Genomic DNA, 21,091 nt, shown 5'->3' with positions numbered 1-21,091 from the left:
TCACTGTCTACTCTGTTGAATAATTCATCTGCACTTATTTTATCGATACCTTTCATTATCTTAAACATCTCTGTCACATCTCCTCGTAACCACCTCCTTTCTAGTGTATAAAGCCCTGTGCTGAACCCTTTCCATGGCATCTATGTCCTTCCGGAACTGTGGTGACCAAAACTGCACAAAATATTCCAAATTTGGCCCTCACTAAATTTCTGTACAATGTTAACACCACCTCTTGATTTACAAATAATCCCCCTCCGAATACAACCTAAAAGCCTGTTTGCTTTACCTATAGCTACCTGGCATTGTGCTGCCTGATTACCTCCCGCATCTATTACCACCCCCAGATCCTTCTCCTGTGTGACATGCTCCAAAATTACCCCTTGCATCCTGTAATCTCCATCTTAATAGTTCTTTCCCATCCCCAACATCTTACACTTGCTCAGGTTAAACTTCATCTGCCAATCTTTTTCCCAATCTATGAAATGCAATACTTTCCTGTATCCGATCAACACCCCCCTCTGATATCCACCTTCCCTCCAAGCTTTGTGTCCTCTGCAAATTTGGAAAGCTTACTCTTTACCCCATTATCCAAATCGTTGATGTAAATAATGAATAGTGATGGTCCGAGTAATGATCCCTGAGGTACCCCGCAACTTACTTCCTCCCAGCAAGACATCCTCCCACTCACAGCCACTCTTTGCTTCCTACCATGAAGCCAGTTTGCAATCCAATTGGCTATCTGACCAGCCACTCCACAAGCCCTTACTTCAGCTATCAACCTCCGATGTGGTACCTCATCAAATGCCTTCTTAAAGTCTAGATATACTATGTCCACTGCCTTTCCCTCTTCCACCCAATCAGACACTGCTTCATAGAACACTCAAAGATTTTTTGAACAGGAACTACCTTTGGTAAACCCATGCTGACTACATTTAATTTGTTTGTATTTGTTTTAATGGTTCCTCAACTGGTCCTTAATTAATGTCTCCAACACCTTCCCCACAACTGAAATCAAACTATCAGGTCTATAGTTTCCCAATTCTTCTTTGGATGCTTTCTTTAATAATGGTGTTACATTTGCTTAAAAAACCCCTCTTACCTCTGCACATTATATAAGAACTCAAAAAATCCATGAAAAGGCAGAATCAGAGGAAGAGTATGTTGCTTGCTTGTGGTATTGAATGTCCTCTGGTTCTCCATATGTAAATGTATTAAATGGTTCAAATGTACAAGAGGAACTGAGTATTCTTCAACACTTGTCTGTCAGAAGGATGAGGAATGTCACACCGAGTAGAGTGTTCTGCAAAGAGATGGAGAAGATTTTTCAGGCAGTGAGATCATTGATGAAGATTAGGAATCATATGGGGTCAAGAACACTGCCTTATGGTTCTCCAACCTTGATAGGGAAGAAAGGGTTCTGTTGAGAGAGTCATACCTGCAATCGCCAATCAGTCATACTTGCAGTATTTATCGTTTCTCCGAGGGAACCAAGTGTTGAGCAATGGTGGATTGAACAAATCAGGTGATTTATCACTTTTATTGTTCCCCCTCTGTGTCTGCCTGTGTTGCAGTCCTGCATAAACACAAGTAAACGGCATTTACCCACATTTTTAGCTCGCCTGTTCGAAGAACAGATAGCTATAGCGATACCCCCGGCGTGAGCGTGAAAATGTTAAAGTTTTTGGTGCAAGTTATTTAGAAGCTTGCCATTCACTTAATATGTGTACTCGGATGCTGATATTTGGCATGGAGGTCCTTTAGGGTATACTATTGGTATAGTGAAGTTTAAATTAAAAAATAATTTCAAATGTTTTAAATTTTTGACCTGTCTTGAACTTAACTTTTTTGTAGCACATCAGCGTTAATGTTTTTGGTGCAAGTTATTTTTTAGAAGCTTGCCATTCATTTAATATGTGTACTGGGATGCTGATATTTGGCATGGAGGTTCCTTTGGGGTATATTATTGGTGTAGTGAAGTTAAAATTTACAAATGATTTTAAATTTTTTTAAATTTCAACCTAAGATGGTGTCAAAGCCACCCAATGCTCGCCTGTTTATACTAGACGCTTGCCATTCATTTAATATGTGTACTAGTTTACTGATTACAATATACAAATACATATATTGCTTTAAAATTATTTGGATCAGACTTCACTGCAATGCTTTATAAAAAATATTATTAGACTAGTCTTTTAAAAACGATAAATGTATAAACAGGCGAGCATTGGGTGGCTTTGACACCAACTCTCTGGTTTTATTCAGCACCTCAGCGTTTACTCACTTAATTTAAGTTTTTTTTTTGTTTGTTTTTGTATACCTTGTCGAGGCTCGTATGAGAGCGAACACACAATGCACAGCAAGGGGGGGGCATGAGACAAGAGGGGCAGGAGTGGGAAGGACAAAACAGTGGGGAACAGAGACATTAGGAGATCTGTGGAAGGGAGAGGGATGGGTCGGGGAACGTGGGGAATACAAGATGGACATTACAGGGACTTCCAGGAAGGAAAGCAGGCAATTTGAAGGAGGTGGGCTTGGGTGGATTATCAGGGTTAGAAAAGATCGAGGATTTGGATGGGGGATAATAAGAGCTGGTGGTGAACAGCTGTTTTGAAGGCCTGGAGGGAAGAATGGGATTGAATCGAGTGAGGGATTTTATTCCAAAAGTGGGAAAAAAGAGGAATGAAAGAGTGAAGGTGAGCAGTGATTCGTGATTTTGGTAGTTTTACCAGAAGGGGGTTGTTGTCGGACCTTGAGCGCCTTGGGGAAATGTGGTGGGGACAAATCACAGAGAGAGCGGGGGGGGGGCAAGGCTGGAGAGGAGATGGTAGAAGACAGACCCCCGACCAGCCTGCAGTGAGAGAGGGAGAGGCCCAAAGACTCAGCCTCATCGCGGGAGTTGCCAATGATCCGAAATGCCTTGGCTTCTACAGCGTGAAGCCGAGAAAGGTGAGAGGCAGGAGCACCAGCCCAGAGGGAGAGCAGTACTCCATCAGGCTGCAGACGAAAGCTTTGTAGGTGGTCAGGAGCTCAGGTGGGCCGAGGAAGGACTTTGCACTACGGAGGATTCCCAGTCGGTGACTGGCTTTGGAGGCGAGGTTTGAAATGCAGCTTTCCCAGGAAAGGTCATGGCAGATAGTGAGACCCAGAATCTTGAATGAAAGGACTTCTTCCAGAGGATTGTTGAGAAAGTGGATGGGGGTGGAGGGGGGTGGGGGTTCTAAACGGTCCTTTCAGAGAGACATAATGAAAGTGTGAGATTTGTCCGGATTGAAAGACATGTTCCACGTGTTGGACCAGTTTGTGATTTTATCCAGATCTGCAGTGAGCGAAGAAGCTGCGACTTGCCAGTCTGAGGGATGACAGATGGTACGGCACAGGGTGGAGTCAGTCATCAGCAAAGAGATAGAGGATTTTCCAGAGTCGGAGAGATCATTGATGAAAACCAGAAAAAGAACATGGCTCAGAACGCTATCTTGAGGAACTCCAGTCTGGACAGGAAGAGGGGATGAAAGAACTCCATTTAGGGCCACACGTTGACTGCGACAGGAGAGGAAGTCTGCGGGCCATAAGTGAAGATGGCCTTGGATACCATAGGAAGAGAGTTTGGTGAGCAGGGTAGGGTGCCAGACCATGCCAAAAGCACGCGATATGTTGAGGGATGTGGCTCTGATTTCATGTCTGGCATTGAGGACCTCCATCCATTGTTGGGAGAGCAGAAGCAGCATATCCAGGGTAGAGTGACCTGGTCTGAAACCAAATTGAAGATCGGAAATCAAGCCATTAGAGAAGAGGAATTATTTAATGTCTGAAGCGATGATGGATTCCATAACCTTGCTGATGATTGGGAGAAGGCTGATTGGTCTGTAGTTGCAGGGATCTGTTTTTGCACTTTAGTATGCAGGGCAGTAATGTTTGCTGATTTCCAAGCAGAGGGCAGATGACCTTGGGCAAATGAGAGGGTGAGCAAGAGCAGAAGAGCAGGTTTTTAGGACACTTGGGCTGATGCCGTCTGGACCGGTTGCAGAATCTGAGTTGAGGTTTGACAGAAAGCTCTCCACCTTCTCAGGAGAAAAGGACACAGAGTCCAGGGACAGTTGGGTGCGACTGGGTAAGGTGGGTAGAGAAAGCGATAGGCTTCGGACACAGGATTTCGCTGCAAACACCGAGTTGAGGCATTCAGCCTTTTCACGTGTGGTATCAGCAGTGCGGCCATTTGAGGTAAGGTAGGGGATGGAGGGGGAAGATACACCCAAAACAGATTTGATTAGATGCCACCAGGATTTGAAGGAGGGAGAGAGGTTTGAGAGTTCAAACTTGAGCTGAGAAAGATGTTGTTTTCTGGCTCTCCTGAGGGTAGATACACACTTGTTCCGAGCCCTTCCCCGCTCTTCCTCTCTTCCTAACCCCCCCCTTCCTCACTCCCTCTTAGCTTCTCCTCCTTCCTCTCTCCCTTTTATTACCCTCAATACCCTCAGTTGGGTTTGCTTTCCATGAGGAAAAGGCAAGTTGTTTCAGGACAACTGCCTCGCCACAAGCTTCACTGAACCTCGGGCGGGAAGAAGGATAGGACAACTGAAGACGAGAGGGGATAAATCTGTGCATGACAGAGAGCAAGTTTCATTGAAAGCATTCCAAGGATGAGTTGATGTTGGAGAAAGTAGCGATAGGACACCAGTCTATAAGTTTGATGGCTGCTTGGAGACCCTGCCAGTCGGCTTGAGTGAAATGCCAGACTCGACAGCGGTGAGGTGGTTCTCTGATAATAGCCAGAGAGATGTTCACTTTGACAAGGACGTGGTCAGAAGAACCGATTGGAGCGGAGGAAGAGCAGCAGATATTGTCAGGGAAATTTTTCAAAATCAAATCCAGAAGAGATAGAGTACCGTTGGTTGAGATCCAGGTTGGGAAGTTGACCGATTGAGTCAGTCCCAATGAGTTGCAGAATCGTGGATCCTTTTCCAAAGGATCGTGGATCAATTTAAAAATCATCGGCAATAACTTTTTAAATTTCTTATAATTAATGACCGACTACTATCGAAGACTGATATATCATCAGTTTATTGAAGTGCCATGGGGTCCGTTATTGGTCTTGTGGCTTCATTATTGGGCTCATTGTGGCTTTGTCTGTCTTATGCCCCAAAGGCAGTTTGCATTTCTGTAAGAATTGGCCTTTGACACGTCACGATTTCTGAGGAAAGGTCCGTGTTCGTGGGAATAAGCCCATCCAATGTTGGCAATGGATATCAGAAAATTTATTCAATGTCAAACTTAGGATTCCGATCCAATTCCCAGCAAATGAATCATAAATTTTGTTCAATTACATTGGAATGGAAATTCCTTATGATCAAGGAATGAATATACTTGAATTGGTTAAACAATTGATCAATCATTTTTTTTTCGGGGAAGGGTGGGGGGTCTTTTTGTTTTTGTTCATCTCGATGTGGCGTTGTCCTTCAGAATTTTGGAAGAAGAAGAAAAAGAGGAAGAAGAACAGTATTTGGCAGAGAAACAACTTCGAGATGATTTGCAGGTGAGGGTTGTGTTGTAAGCTGTTGCTGATGGATGGATGGATGGATGAGAGGTTGCTACATACTTGGTGAGTGTATCCTTCTTTGTGCCTCATCAGGGTGCCTGGGTGGAAGCTGACTTGGTGGAACCTGCAGAGCTGGATTCTCTACCTTGTGAAATACAGCATGAGCTACTATTGGAGCAGAGGGAGCGGCTAAAGCGCAGACCCCAACATGCCATACCGAAGGTACTGTATATCTCCGCATTATCCCTGCAAACATCTACTATTCATGCTGTAATCTCAATTTAGGCTGTAATTTATAAATCCCCATGTACCTTCATGTACCCCTTTCATTTTCCAAATATGTAGGACACTTTGCCTGTGTTGTGCTTTCCAGGAATCCCTCGACTTCTCCAAGTTCCAGCTTGATGGTCTCCTGAAACGCAGCCAGCTCACCCGACGTTTGGACAGCATCACAAAGCAAATGGGCCAGTCCAACTATCCATGTCCCGTGGAGGGTAGCATTGAGGCCCGGTGCCTTATTTCTGAAGATGGTGGTCATTATATCCTTGTTGAAGGTACTCATTGCTCACTTTGCTGCAGATGAAGTTCACACTGTTCTTAGATGTCTCCACCATGCTGATTTTGTACTATCCTTTAATTGTGAATTTTATGACTATGAGATAATGTAGTGAAGGATTCTGCTTGCCTAGTCAACGATACCATTGCCAATATTTCAGCTTTCCACACCTGCTCATCTTGGAAAACTTAAGATATTTGTTCTTTTCTTCTAGGTTTGAAGAATTTGAAGGCACAAACCGGAGAAGTTGAAGAACATTCCCCAAATCGATACCTGTCTGAGTGTTCTAATCAGGTCTCTCATCAGTCTGTTGATTCCCACTATATAATCAAAACCATGGAAACGAGAGGGATTAGAAAACTATTCGTGCCACCCCACGGGGTCGAAGCGCCGCTCGCGTTCTCTCTTTTCTTGTGTACAGTTCATTTAAACGTCTATTTCTCCATTATTCGTGAACAGAATTCGATGAAAATTGACAGGCATATACTAGACACATATGTGCAGGAATTAACTGAACCTAAAGTGCAATTCCGGCCCTTTGGGCCGAGGAACGGCCCATTTTGGCACATTTTCTTAAAATTGTTATTTCTCGGTTATTCGTGGACGGAACCGAACCAAACTTGACAGGTATATTCTAGAGACCAGCCCCCAGGCATTAACTGAGCCCAAAGTGCGATTCCGGCCCTATGGGCCGAGAAACGGCCCTTTCGGCCCATTTTCTTAAAATTGTTATTTAAAAAAAAAATGTGCTGGGCAATGCCCAATGCAAAATTAAGTCGCAAATGATGATATGAAACTAGCCTCACTCTTGTGAGGTGTTCTGGTTCCTTTTTCTGATGCGATGAAAATCTTAACAAAGTTCAAAACTATCCGTCGCCCGTGCTATCGCTCACCTGAAAGTTGTACGAATGAACTCCCACGGGGTATGTTCGCAATTCGAACTTGTTTTCTTTTCTTTTTTTGTCTGTACAGGGCTTGGACAAAATTGAAGCTGAGGACAGAGGGACAGACAGAAAATCTGCTGGCAGACCCACCTCGTCTTCGAGTATCAATCCGCTTATAGAATCTATCTCGGAAGCTGTGCATAAGGATAGTGTGAAAAAATTACTTCCATTGAAGGAGGGTTTGACCAACAGGCAATCACATGAGCTGGTAATAGATGATATTAATTTGCCCAATACTGGATATAAACCTGATTCTGTGAATGAACACTCAAAGGATCATAAGGGAAGTAGGTTGTTGAGATGGACTAGTAAGACCTCACCAAGTCAGCTTCTAGCGAAGAAAATAGCCAAAACGAGGGTTGAGATGCTGGATAGTGAAACAGAAAGCTCTAGTGACGGATCAGTTTGTGGAAAAGCGAGAGAAGTGAATAGTGAGGATGTAAACAATGCTGAGAGTGGTGCCAGTATCCAGGAGGCTGGATATGAAGTTACTCGATCTTCCTCCAAAGATGGAATCGGAATACTCGATGATGTAGACAACTTGATGGAAAATTCTGCCAAGCTTGACACAGAGTGCTCACTAGGAGGCACCAAAGAACACCTCTCAGCTACTGCAGGTGTGTTTGCACCCATCAAAACTCCAATATGCATCACTGCGGAAGAGACCAAAGTCCCTGCTGAGACTGCACAACTTTTTCAGTCCTCTACAGAACAAAGATTTGCGACTTCAACAGCACCACAGGATGTCCACTCCACCACCTTCTCGCATTCTGAGTCGAGTGATGAGACAGGTGAGAGTTCAGAGCAACCTGGTGACATCCAAGTCACCCATAGTTGTGCTATTTCTACCTTTAATTCCGAGAATTGTGCCCTTGTACAAATTATTGATTAGACTAGCAAATACAACTCGTCGCTTCACTGACGGAAATATTAGGGGGGGATAGAGGAGGGTGAGGGGAGGATAGAGCAGGAGGGAGGAGGAGGGGGGGGGGAGGATAGAGGAGGGAGGGGAGGAAGGATGGGGTGGGGGAGGGGAGGAAGGATGGGGGATTGGTGAAGATGGAGGAAGGTGGTGAAGATAGAGGAGGGAGGAATAGGGGGAGGTCGGACAGAGGAGGGGAGGGGAGGTAGGATGGAGGAAGGATGTGGGGAGGGGAGGTAGGATAGAGGAAGGGGAGGGGAGGAAGGATAGAGGATCATGGAAGGATAGAGGAGGGGGAGGAAGGACAGAGGAGGGGGAGGGGAGGAAGGACAGAGGAGGGGGAGAGGAGGAAGGACAGAGGAGGGGAGGGGAGGAAGGATAGAAGAGGGAAAGGGGAGGAAGGATAGAGGAGGGGGTGAGATAGAGGACAGAGGGAGGAATGGGGTCGCTCGGAATGGGGGTGGGGGGAGTGACACCTCACCAAATGTCGCTATACACTCTGGGATGGGGGTGGGGTGGGAGCAAAGAGAATGGGGAAGAGAGGAGGGGGATGGGGAGACAGAGGATGGAGTGATTAGGGGTGGAGGAATGGGGGAGAGTGAGGAGGGGGGTGGGTGGAGTCAAAGATAATGTTATGTTTTATACACACACACACACACACACACACACCTATATACAGGCACTTCCAGGTATTTACGTCACACATGCATTTCTGGAAAACATCGTTTTTATGAAACTTCAGAATCCCATTGATGTTGAAGGTGTATTTAAAGGGAAATGCATTCCTGACAAAAAAAAAATTTGACTGCAAATTTTTCAAAGTTGCTTCACTCACCCAAATACTCCAGTTATGTTAATCTTCATTCTTTCTTTTCATTTGATCTTTAATCACCTCCGCCACTGAAGGTGAAGGAGGTTATGTTTTCACCCCTTTCTGTCTGTTTGTTTGTCTTTGTTTGTTTGTGTGCAGGATATCTCAAAAAGTTGTGGATGGATCCAGATGAAATTTTGTGGGCAGGTTGGGTGTGCGACAAGGATGAACAGATTAGATTTTGGTGAAGATCCGGATCCGGATCCGACTACTACAATTCTTCAGTGATTCCTCGCCATTGAGAGATGGGGCCAAAAACGATATATAGCACGATATCTCAAAAAGTTCTGGACTGATTCGGATGAAACTTGGTGGACTGGACACGGGTGTGTAACAAGGAATAATTGATTCAATTTTGGTGAAGATCCGGATCTGATAATTTTTTTTAAGTGATTCTTCACCATTGAGAGAAAGGGCTAATCTGATATATAGCATCATATCTCAAAAGTTTGTGGACGGATTCAGACAAAACTTTGTGGACATGTTGGGTGTGTGGCAAGGACAAATTGATTCGATTTTGGTGAGAATCCGGATCTGGATATGAGAATTATTTAATTTATGAAGTGATTCTTCATCATCTAGAGATCGGGCCAATAAGGATATAGTACTGTATAGCATGATATTTCAAAAATGTATTGGGCCCGATAAGTTCTCGTGAATCAGGCATTACGTGGTGGAGGTACGCGCTCCACTGAGTGCCCTTCTAGTTTAATTAATTTTGCCTTCCTAACACCAGAGATTCCCCACAGAGAAACAAGGTGCAGCCACCTTTGCATCGATCCCACTGGTTAATTATTTTCGTTGCACTGAATCAAGTTATTACCATTGCACTCAATGAAACTGGCTCAATGAAACTGGTTAATTTTGACACATTCTTAAATTTTTTTCTTGCTCAATATAATTCTCCAAACAGTATAAAAAGACAAGTTTCATGCTTTGGAAATTTTACATTTTCTTGTTTATATACGGAGGAGGAGGGACCATATCCTTTCTTGCTTCAAGTAATAGGTATATAAGCTCAGTCAAAAGACTTTATTTCTTTAAATTATCACATTTCACTCGTTTTCGACACTTATTTCATCTGGACGTTATCCAATGCTGAAAGCCGAAATAATATTTCGATGATGTACTTAAATTAGTCCGTGAGAGTAGATCATGGAAAATTGCATCATATAATTATTGCATAAAATCGCTCCAAGCTCCTAATTTGAAAACTATAGCACATACAAAATCTATGCATACAGCAATTTGTAGCTATGATGAACAGACATTTGATTATATGAGTGAGGAAAGTGGAAAATGAAAAAAAATTAAAAAAATACTTTATCGTTAAGAAATCATTGTGGCCTGTTCCAAGTCAAGGCATGATTGAGCAGGCCAATAAAATGGCAGCTTCAGACCCCCAGCGAGGTTACCCAGTATACGCCTTAAGACCCTATAAAGCGATGTAGCCGAGGATGGTGCCTGATGAAGGATATAATTAAATCTTCTTCTTCTTCTTCTTCTTCTTTCGGCTGCTCCCATTAGGGGTTGTCGCAGCGGATCATCCGTCTCCATTTCGCTCTATCCTCCACATCTTCCATTGACACTCCAACCACCCGCATGCCTGCACTTGCCGCATCCATGAACCTCTTCTTTGGCCTTCCTCTTCTCCTCCTTCCTGGCGGCTCCATCCTCAGCATCCTTCTCCCGATATACTCCGCTTTCCTCCTGTGCACATGTCCAAACCATCTCAATCTCGCCTCTCTCACTTTGTCTCCAAACCGTCCTACCTGCGCTGTCCCTCTAATATACTCATTCCTTATCCTGTCCATCCTCGTCACTCCCAATGAGAATCACAGCATCTTTAACTCTGCCACCTCCAGCTCCGCTTCCTGTCTTTTTGTCAGTGCCACCGCCTCCAAACCATACAACATAGCTGGCCTCACTACTATCTTAAATACTTTCCCCTTCACTCTTGCAGCTACCCTTCTGTCACAAATCACTCCTGCAACTCTTCTCCAACCACTCCATCCTGCCTGCACTCTCTTTTTCACTTCTCTACCACACTCTCCGTTACTTTTGACAGTTGATCCCAAGTATTTAAACCCGTCCACCTTCCCCACCTCAACTCCTTGCAACCGCACCATACCACCACCCTCCCTCTCATTTACACACATGTACTCCGTCTTACTCCAGCTGACTAGCATTTCCCTTCTCTCCAGTGCGTACCTCCACCTCTCGAGGCTCGCCTCAGCCTGCTCCCTACTCTCCCTACAGATCATGATGTCATCCGCGAACATTATAGTCCATGGAGACTCCAGTCTGATCTCGTCCGTCAACCTGTCCATCACCATTGCAAACAGGAAAGGGCTCAGAGTCGATCCTTGGTGCAATCCCACTTTTACCTTAAACCGGTCCGTCATTCCTACCGCACACCTCACCGCTGTCACACTGTCCTCATACATATCCTGCACCATCCTCACATACTTCTCCACCACTCCCGACTTCCTCATACAATGCCACAACTCCTCTCTTGGCACCCTATCATAAGCTTTCTCTAAATCCACAAATACACAATAGAACTCCTTCTGGCCTTCCCGAAACTTCTCCATCAATATTCTCAAAGCAAACATCGCATCAGTGGTGCTCTTTCCTGGCATAAACCCATATTGCTGCTCACAAATCGTCACCTCTCCTCTCAACCTTACTTCCACTACTCTTTCCCACAACTTCATGGTGTAGCTTAACAACTTTATCCCTCTGTAATTTCCACAGCTCTGCACATCACCCTTGTTCTTTAAAATCGGAACCGGTACACTTAATCTCCACTCCGGCATCCTCTCACTTTCCAAGATTTTATTAAACAATCTGGTTAAAAACCCCACTGCCATCTCTTCTAAACTCTTCCATGCCTCCACTGGTATATCATCTGGGCCAACCGCCTTTCCACTCTTCATCCTCTTCATAGCAGTCCTCACTTCATCCTTACTGATCCACCCCACTTCCTGATTCACTATCTCCACCTCTTCCAACCTTCTCTCTCTCATTTTCTTCATTCATCAGCTCCTTCAAGTACTCCATCCACCTTCTCAACACACTCTCCTCGCTCGTCAGCACATTCCCATTTGCGTCCTTTATCACCCTAACCTGCAGCACATCCTTCCCAGCTCGGTCCCTCTGTCTTGCCAATCGGTACAAATCCTTTTCCCCTTCTTTTGTATCCAACTTCTCATACAACTCGCCATATGCCTTTTCCTGAGCCTTTGCCACCTCTCTCTTTGCCTTGTGCCACCACTCCTTGTACTCCTGCCTACTTTCTTCATCTCTGGCTATCCCACTTCTTTTTCGCCAACCCCTTCTTCCTTATACTTTACTGTACTTCCTCGTTTCACCACCAAGTCTCCTTATCCTCCTTCCTCTGTCCAAATGTCACATCAAGTACCTTCCTAGCTATCTCCCTCACCACTTCTGCTGTAGTTGCCCAATCATCCCACCCCTCTTTACCACCATCCAACACCTGTCTCACCTCCTCCCTAAATTCCATGCAACAGTCTTCCTCCTTCAGCTTCCACCATCTGGTCCTTGGTTCAGCCCTCACTCTCTTCCTCAACCTCACCTCCAAAATCATCCTACAGACCACTAATCGATGCTGTCGAGCTGCACTCTCCCCTGCCACCACTTTACAGTCTCTAATCTCTTTCAGGTTGCATCTCTTGCTTAAGATGTAATCCACCTGTGTGCACTTTCCTCCACTCTTGTACGTCACCCTGTGTTCCTCCTTCTTGAAATACGTATTTACCACTGCCATTTCCATTCTTTTTGCAAAATCTACCACCATTTACCCTTCCACATTCCTCTCGTTGAGACCATACCTACCCATCACCTCCTCATCCTCTTTTTCCCTTCCCTCAACATGCCCATTGAAATCTGCTCCAATCACCACTCTTTCATCCTTGGATACACTCTCCACCACTTCATCTAACTCACTCCAGAAATCTTTATACTCCATCTCACACCCCATATGCGGTGCATATGCACTGATGACATTCATCATCACCCCTTCAATTTACAACTTCACACTCATCACTCGGTCCGACACTCTCCTCACCTCCAATACCCTCTTGACATAATCCTCCTTCAGGATTACCCTGACACCATTTCTCCTCCCATCCACACCATGGTAGAACAGTTTGAAACCACCTCCAATGCTCCTAGCCTTACTCCCCATCCACTTGGTCTCTTGTACACACAGTATGTCCAGTCCACCTTTCTTCTCTCCATCATATCAGCCAACTCTCGCCCTTTGCCAGTCGTAGTCCCAACATTCAGAGTTCCAACTCTCACCTCCACACTTCTACCCTTCCCCCTCTCCCACTGCCTCTGGACCCGCCTTCCCCGTCTCCTTCTCCTCCTTCGCCCAGCAGTAGCACAATTTCCACCGGGACCCTGCTGACCAACGGTACCGGTGGTGGTCGTTGGTAACCCGGGCCTCGACCAATCCGGTATGGAAATCCATTTTATTGTCCGCATAATGATTTGGCATAGGTTTTTACGCTGGATGCCCTTCCTGACGCAACCCTGGTCGCCTCATACGACACACAGGGATATGGTACACCTATTCCAACCGGGGCATACACCGGGCCCAGTACACTGGTACTCATTTCGCTGACCTCAGAAGTATGACAGGCTGAGTCAACCCCCTGTTGTATATTAATTCAGTGGCCCAACGGGGCTTGAACTCAGGACCTTTTGGGTCCCAAGCCGCTGCCCTAACCATTGCGCTAACACCAGGTATTGAAGGATATAATTAAATAAGATCGTTAATTATCTTCAAAAGGGGTGTTTTAATTGACCCAAACACCCAATTTTCACTCTTGCACTTCCTTGGAGTTTTCTTAGTATGCATGCTTGGTTTTATAGTTTTGGAGTTATGGAGGGGGGGACACACATTGACACACATTGACACACACTGACACACACTGACACACACTGACACACACTGACACACACTGACACACACTGACACACACTGACACACACTGACACACACTGACACACACTGACACACACTGACACACACCACACACACACACACACACACACACACACACACACACACACACACACACACACACACACACTGACACACACACACACACATTGACATTTATTCATAAAGATTGTGTGTGCTTTCCATTGTGTTTGGCATGGCAGATTTTTTGGATGTGCAGTCATGTGAGATTTCTTCGGACGGCGAAGATTGCATGGAAGGCCATGTTACGACAGTAGAGTCTGCAGTTGTTCAAACACTCGGTTCACCTTCTGTAGAGGAGGAACACTCGTCTGATGAAATGGTGGAAACCACTGAATTTTCAGGAATCATGGAGGTGAGTTTCTCCGATGCAGCCGTTTTGGAATAGTTGTACATTTTGGGTGTTGTCTTGTGCTGTATGTGAAGTATATTGTTTTGGCTTGTACAAAATTAAAGCGTCATAGAAATAAATCTGAGTATCATACTATTTATTTATAGTGTTGGGGATGCTGTCTTTCATCGGTAGTTTTTGCGGCCCTTCCATAGTTGCTCTCAGGGTGCTATGGGTAAACTACATTGTGTGGAAACAGATAACATATCAACCAGACCAGGTGGGATTGACAGATCACCCACCCCACCCCAAGAAGGTCAATTATGAAATGACTTTGTTTAAAAAAAACTTAACAATATGGTGACATGGTGATTCCCTTGGAAGTTTCCACATTCTGAGTGAGGAAAATGGTGGGGGGGGGGAAACCTTGAAATCCAAATTTATATCACTGCTGTTTTAAAGGAACACTCCAGGCATATTATTGTGTCTATATCATCGTAATGTGCTTCAAAAAAATCCCAGAAATAAATATTTTTTTTCTGTAACTTTATAAAGTAAATATTTCAAGAAAAGTATGTAGAATTTTGCTCGTAAATGAGCGAGTTCTGACTAATCAACGTGACCTCTAATGTGATGATATTGTTACGGCTGTGGAAATTCGCAATACACCATAAAGGGTCCTTAGATCAGTTATGTTCTAAGTTTATGTGCAGATAGGTCCCCACCGTTGTTTAAAGGGCTTTCTTCGTGTTCACCGGGCTGCGACTCTTTGAGATAGCCGTTTTTCTTTATCTATTGTTATTTTGAGCCACCATTGCCACAAACCTCCACGCAACCAACTTTGCCACAACGCCCACCACTCTCACATCACCCCCACAACAATCACCACCATCTTCGCCACTACGCCCGCTTACGAACGCCATCCTCCACGGACCACGGTAGGACGGTTTCCGCGTCAGAAACTGTCCGAGAAGGATTGGCAGGACAAAAGCTCCTGCGAGCCTGTGGGGTTTTTTCCCGCCTATTTTCCCTGCGCTTGGTGTGAAGGAAAGGGGGAGGGCAGCTCGCCGCCGATTGGTGGATGCACAGCGTGAGGCGGTCGGGGTGAGGGAGCGCCCCTTTTCGGGAACCTTCTCGAAGGAAGGTGGAGCCGAAAACGGGGAGGAGCGAAGGGCGGAGCCCCGTGCTATACAAGGCGGACCGCGCGCGAGGCTCACTCTCTCTGTCGGGGTCGTGTTGGATTCTACTCGCTCTCTTGGTGGACGTCATCCTCTCGCTTCATCTTCGAGCTCTCTCTTGGTGGTCGAGGTCGGGCTCTCTCGTCTTGGCGTTGGGCGACCTGTCGGTGATGGCGCGGGCCGATGGCGAGTCCGGGCGACGTCTCAGAGACGCAGACGGGAGGCGCAGCCCTGCCGGCTGTGTGGTGCGAATCTGCACGTCTGGCGAGAGATGCCGGAGAGAACTCACCGACCACATCATCGCAAAGGCCCGATAGCAGGCGCGGCTACGCTAGCTGCCGTGGGAACAAAGCGTCGCGACCTGCCCACCGTCACACCTCGAGGGGGCAGGTAAACAGCACGGTCTCGCGGGCCTTTTCGGTCATCCACGGCCCACGACCATAAAGGTTTACGAACCCCGTCTACCTCCCTGCCTATGGGGAGGGTTTTCCTGTTGTTTTTGTGTGCATGCTGTGGCGCCATGTCCTGTTAAGTAACAACTGTTAAGTGCATGTACATTCTCATTGTAGTCGGTTGTATTGCTTTTTATTTGCCTTGCTTGTAAATACGTGCATGATTCCTTGCTTGTGTTGTGTGTGCAATATGTGCTTTATAATAAATGTCCTTGTGTGCAACGTATCCCGTTCGTCGCGTCCTCCTTTCACCACATTGAAAGTGCCATCTTGCATCGTGGAATGAGTAGTGGGTTTTGAACACCCGAGTAAAGAAGAATCACTGAACCGTCGAGGTCGGCGATAACACCGCTTGGTTATCCCTGTAGAACGGAACGAACCGCTTAAGCGGTTCGTGTCCTAAGCCGACCTGCGGCGTGGTGCAACCCCTTGGTAGGTTACCCGCGCGGGTATTTAGGTATATCGACATTCGGCAATTCACCCTATTTCGCGCGGGTAGAATGCGGACTGGGTTGTGGTGAGGTTAAACCCCCACCCGTGACTGGCTCCTGGCGGTAGTTCCAGGAGGGGAGGGTCACGACTGAATTGTCCATCCGGTGGGCGACGCTGCTGCTATTGGAGTTACACAGCCGATCGCACGCCAGGCGGGCCAGAAATTCGTAACAATATCATCCGCCCTAAGCTTTGATCACTAACAGATAAACTTGAGTCAAGTGTGGATTTTTCCTCTTATTTTTAGTTTTTGGGGACCAAACTTGGATGAGTGTGTTTTGGGGATGACCTTGTTAATTTCAACCCAAGAGGAAAGTTGCTCATGACTTTAGTGATGACTGCTCACAGTTGAGTGTTGAAAGCCTGGAGGTAGGTGTGAGAACCTGAAAACACCGACTGGTGTATATGCGGGTGATGTGCCGCAATGGTGAGCGAGGTGGAGTGTACAGTACTGTGAAAAGGTTTGGGTTATCACATTGATATTCATACTTTTGTTGTGAATTCATCAAATTATCAGTGATAAATCACGTGTGTTTATTATTGTAAATTAACGGTCTTTATAAATGCATGTGAAACAAACTGAAGTAAGTAACAAGAACGGTGTAATTTTATAGTGTCAATCAATACTTTGTATGTTCTTGATTGCCATCACTCTTTTACCCTTGCCTCCTACGACTCAAGCATTCTTACAGGAATATTGTTCCAAATATCCTGTTGTACATTCCACAGTTCTGTAAAGTTATTTATCTTCCTCTTGCTCGTCACTGTTTCCAGATAATCCCATATGGCCTTAATGGGACTCATGTCTGGACTCTGGGGTGGCCGTTCTAACACTTCGACCACACCAGCTGTAACCGTGTTCTCCAAACATTGTTTTACTCTGTTGGAAGTGTGTTTTAGATCATTATCTTGTTGGAAAATGAATCCTCTTTCAATAAAATAATTTCCACCAGGAACTGCATGGTGCTGCAGTATCTGCTTGAACTTGTCTTTTGCTAGCATCCCATTTATTTTAACAAGTTTTCCCACACCAAAAGCTGAGATACAGTCCCAGATAGTCACAGAGCCTCCCCTGTGTTTATCGGTAAGTTGCAAACATTGTGTGGCATAAGGTTCTTCAGGACTTCTGTGTACGAACTGGCGTCTCTTAGATACAAAAAGTTCAAACTTCGATTCATCAGACCAGAGTACCTGATTTGATTATTCAGTTGCCAAATCTTGGTGTTGCCTTGCAAATTTCATTATTTTCACCTTATTCTGTGGTTTCAGCTGTAGTTTCTTTTCTGCAACTCTGCCATGGAAACCTGCTGCAATCAGCCTTCTGCACACAATGCTGGAGATGTTCATGTTCAGGCCTGCTCTCATTTCATTTGTCAGCTGCCAACTTTGTTTTCTTCTCTCAAGTAAGCTGACTAACTTGAAGTGCTTGCCCCACCTTGGGAGGTTCTTCTGGGTCTTGCTGGCCTTTTCTTTTTTTATTGTCAGGCATTGCAAAGTATACCTGCTATTTTCTTCATAGTGTGCCCTTCTCACAGAATTTGGATCATCATGCGCTGTTCTGTTGAAAGTTGCTTCCTTGATGCCATTACAAACCCATTCATATTTTTAAGCAAGAGAACAACGTGATGAAAACTCATATTGCATATTCACCAATTTGCAACTTTTATTGTGGTTTCTTGTAATTCACATTAATGTAACTGGTGTTGATTACTTCATTAATTTATTATTTACTGTACAAAAATACACAAACTGTTTCCTGCATATTTTATTTGTGGTAAGTGGATATTACTAACACATGATAATATAATCTACTGTATAGCAAAAATTAAACTTTCTATTTTCCAATTTATTTAATATAGTTAAAGGTAACTGTGATATTAAATTGACTTTCACAGAAATTTGAATTATCTACCTACAGGGACTGGACAAAAAAAATGCAAAACACCTGGGTAAATGAGGGACACAAAGTATATTGAATGCAATGGCTTCCACCCAGGTGTGGCAAATAAAACATGAACATCTCATCCAGCACTGTGCGCAGAAGCAAATAAAAGCTCAGCATTCTTAGAATCATGTACTGTATAAAAATGCTGCACAAGCCTGGTTGCCTATAATTATGGCTGCAAGAGGAGACCTCAGTGACTTTGAAAGAGGGTGATTGTTGGGGTGTGTTTGGCAGGAGCTTCAGGTCAGGTCAGGTATGGGAGCATGTGCCAGAACAGCACGTCGCTGCGTCCACTTTCCGCCGGTACTCCAGGGGCCTCCGTCTGGCCATCCCCCAGGCAGATGCCAGGCCCATCCCCATCTCCTTGAGATGATGGTCAACCTGTTGCAACCATGAGGCACGTGGTCGACCCACTGGCCTCCTCCACTCATGAGACTCCCTCGCTGAGAGAATCTGGTGAGCAGGATCAGAGTCAGGAAAACGAGCCACATGTCCATACAGCCGCAACTGACGCTCACGGACTATGCAGGTAACAAATCTCATCCGAGTCTCTCTCAGCAACCGCTCGTTGGACACAAAATCCGACCAGCGATAGCCAAGGATTCTCCGAAGAGACCTGGTACCAAAGGAATGAAGTCTCCGTCTCAGATCCTTGGTCAGAGTCCAAGTCTCGCACCCATAGAGCAAGACTGGAAGTACCAAGGACCTGAAGACTCGGACTTTCGTCCTCCCGCACAGGTACCGGCAGCGCCACACCCCATGATCCAGTGAATCCATGACTCCCCAGGCCCGACCCAGACGTCTATTGACCTCTGACTCGCAGCCAGCAGAGACATGAATATCACTGCCAAGGTAAGTGAATCTCTCCACGACCTCAACATCCTCACCACAAACAGACACAGACAGGACAGCAGCATCCAAGATGTCACCGAAAGCCTGGATCTTAGTTTTGACCCAAGAAACCCGTAATCCCAACGGCTCCGACTCCTCATTCAGCACCTCGAGGGCCCCCAAGAGGATGTCTGAAGTCTCCGCAAAGATGACTGCATCATCTGCAAAGTCAAGGTCCGAGATCTTGACATTCCCAAATGACGCACCGCAACTTGATCTCTCCGACATCCTCCCTAGAATCCAGTCCATACAAGTGGTGAAAAGTGTGGGGGCAAGTACACATCCCTGACGAACTCCAGTAACAACTGGAAATAAGTCAGAGATGGTACCACCACACTTCACAGCACTCTCAGTACCAGAGTAGAGTTCAGACATCAGATCGATCAGTTTTGGCGGCACCCCACGAAGACCAAGAGTCCTCCAGAGGACATCCCGATTCACTGAATCGAACGCTTTACAGAGATCAACATAGGCTGCAAGCAGCCCCTGCTGAAACTCTCGTCTGCGTTCGGTGAGGACACGAAGTGCAAGGATACGGTCAATCGTTGACCTCTTTGGTGTAAAGCCTGACTGCTCTGGACGCTGGTGCTCAAGCAGATGGTGGCGAACCCTATCGAGAATTATCCGAGCAAAGACCTTGCCCGGCACTGAGAGCAGCGTCACCCCTCGGTAGTTGTTGCAGTCTTGGCGATCACCCTTCCCTTTCCAGAGAGGGACAACAAGGCCCCTCTTCCAGTCAGTTGGGATGATGCCTGTGTTCCAGGCAGAGCACAAAACTGCATGCAACGACACGAGTGCAGCATTTCCACCAGCCTTGAGAAGTTCGGCATGGATGCCACAGATCCCTGGAGCTTTGCCCCGTTTCAACTGGTTCACCGCAGCCCGTGTTTCCACAAGCGTAGGTGGACCACAGTTGATTCGAGGGTCAGCAACAGGGATTGTAACACCCTTTACGTCCAACTCGACAGTTAGGGGATCAGCCTGGTACAACCGCTCAAAGTAACCGGCCGGGCGGGCCTTCACTTCAGACTCCTCTGTCAAGAGCCTACCACTCTCTGCTCGAACTGTAGTGCTCCGAGGGATGGGCTTGGATGAATGTAATGCGCGAATTCCCCTGTAAGCGGGACGAGAATCACCTGTCCACAGGTGATGCTCTACCCCCTCACAGATTCCTCGCACATAGGCCTCCTTGTCCACCCTCAGTGCACGTACAGTTTTACGCCTCAGCTCCCTGAACAGCTCAGCTCTGCCATTCAGCCTGGCCCTGCGACTCTGGTCAATGGTATCCAGTGTCCCTTGGGAGACAAAATTCTTCTTTGCCCTGCGGTGAGCTCCAAGGCATCCACCGGCAACATCAAGGACGGTGGTCTTGAAGGCGCTCCACAACTCTTCAGGACCCCCCAAGTGTCCACTCAGCCTGTTCGCAAACTCCTCAGCTACTCTCTCATCCCTGAGCTTGGCAACATCCAGCCTCGGCTGGGATGGTACCATTCTCCAGGATTTAAGGTGCAGCTTTAGAGTTGCTACAACAAGCCTGTGGTCAGTATTGAGGAACTGAGCACTCCGGTAGACCCTGCAGTTCTGGATCATCCTCCAACGACCGTCAATGAGGACATGGTCAATATCCTTTGCCATACCGCCAGCGTTGGAATACCAAGTCCAGCGATGAGCTTGTGGGCGCTGAAACCATGAACCAGCCACCCTAAGTCCATGACTTCTTGCAAAGTCAAGGAACTTAGTGCTATTCTGGTTCATAGTTCCAGACCCATGGGGACCAACACACACACCTCATAACCGTCCCTATCAGTTCCAGTCGATGCATTGAAATCCCTCAAGACTAGAAGTGTATCTCGTCTGGGGCACTGATCAACCACAGACTCGAGTGTGCGTAGAATGCATCCTTCACGGTGAGATCACTCGCCTCAGTCGGAGCATAAACAGAGACCAGGGAAATGACACCTA

General features: G+C 46.1%; 1 protein-coding gene across 7 annotated transcripts in view; it reads left to right on the top strand.

Moving 5' to 3' along the window:
- ERCC5 (ERCC excision repair 5, endonuclease) overlaps positions 1-21,091 on the top strand; it is a 76,790-nt gene that overhangs the window by 44,691 nt on the left and 11,008 nt on the right. For all 7 annotated transcript variants that reach the window (XR_015060166.1, XM_085888723.1, XM_085888725.1 and 4 more), the window contains 6 exons: positions 5,458-5,530; positions 5,627-5,755; positions 5,907-6,087; positions 6,304-6,383; positions 7,062-7,824; positions 14,023-14,195. Coding sequence is in view for 6 of the 7 variants with exons in the window: in XM_085888723.1 (XP_085744849.1) it covers positions 5,458-5,530; positions 5,627-5,755; positions 5,907-6,087; positions 6,304-6,383; positions 7,062-7,824; positions 14,023-14,195 (1,399 nt within the window). In the remaining variant the exon portion in view is untranslated. The remainder of the gene's footprint in view (positions 1-5,457; positions 5,531-5,626; positions 5,756-5,906; positions 6,088-6,303; positions 6,384-7,061; positions 7,825-14,022; positions 14,196-21,091) is intronic.

This window comes from Eptatretus burgeri, chromosome 7 (genome assembly GCF_056783735.1).
Source record: "Eptatretus burgeri isolate ZD-2024b chromosome 7, Ebu_testis_v1, whole genome shotgun sequence".
NCBI lineage: Eukaryota > Metazoa > Chordata > Myxini > Myxiniformes > Myxinidae > Eptatretus > Eptatretus burgeri.
Note: the sequence above shows the minus strand (reverse complement) of the source record. Positions and strands in the feature narration are given on the sequence as shown.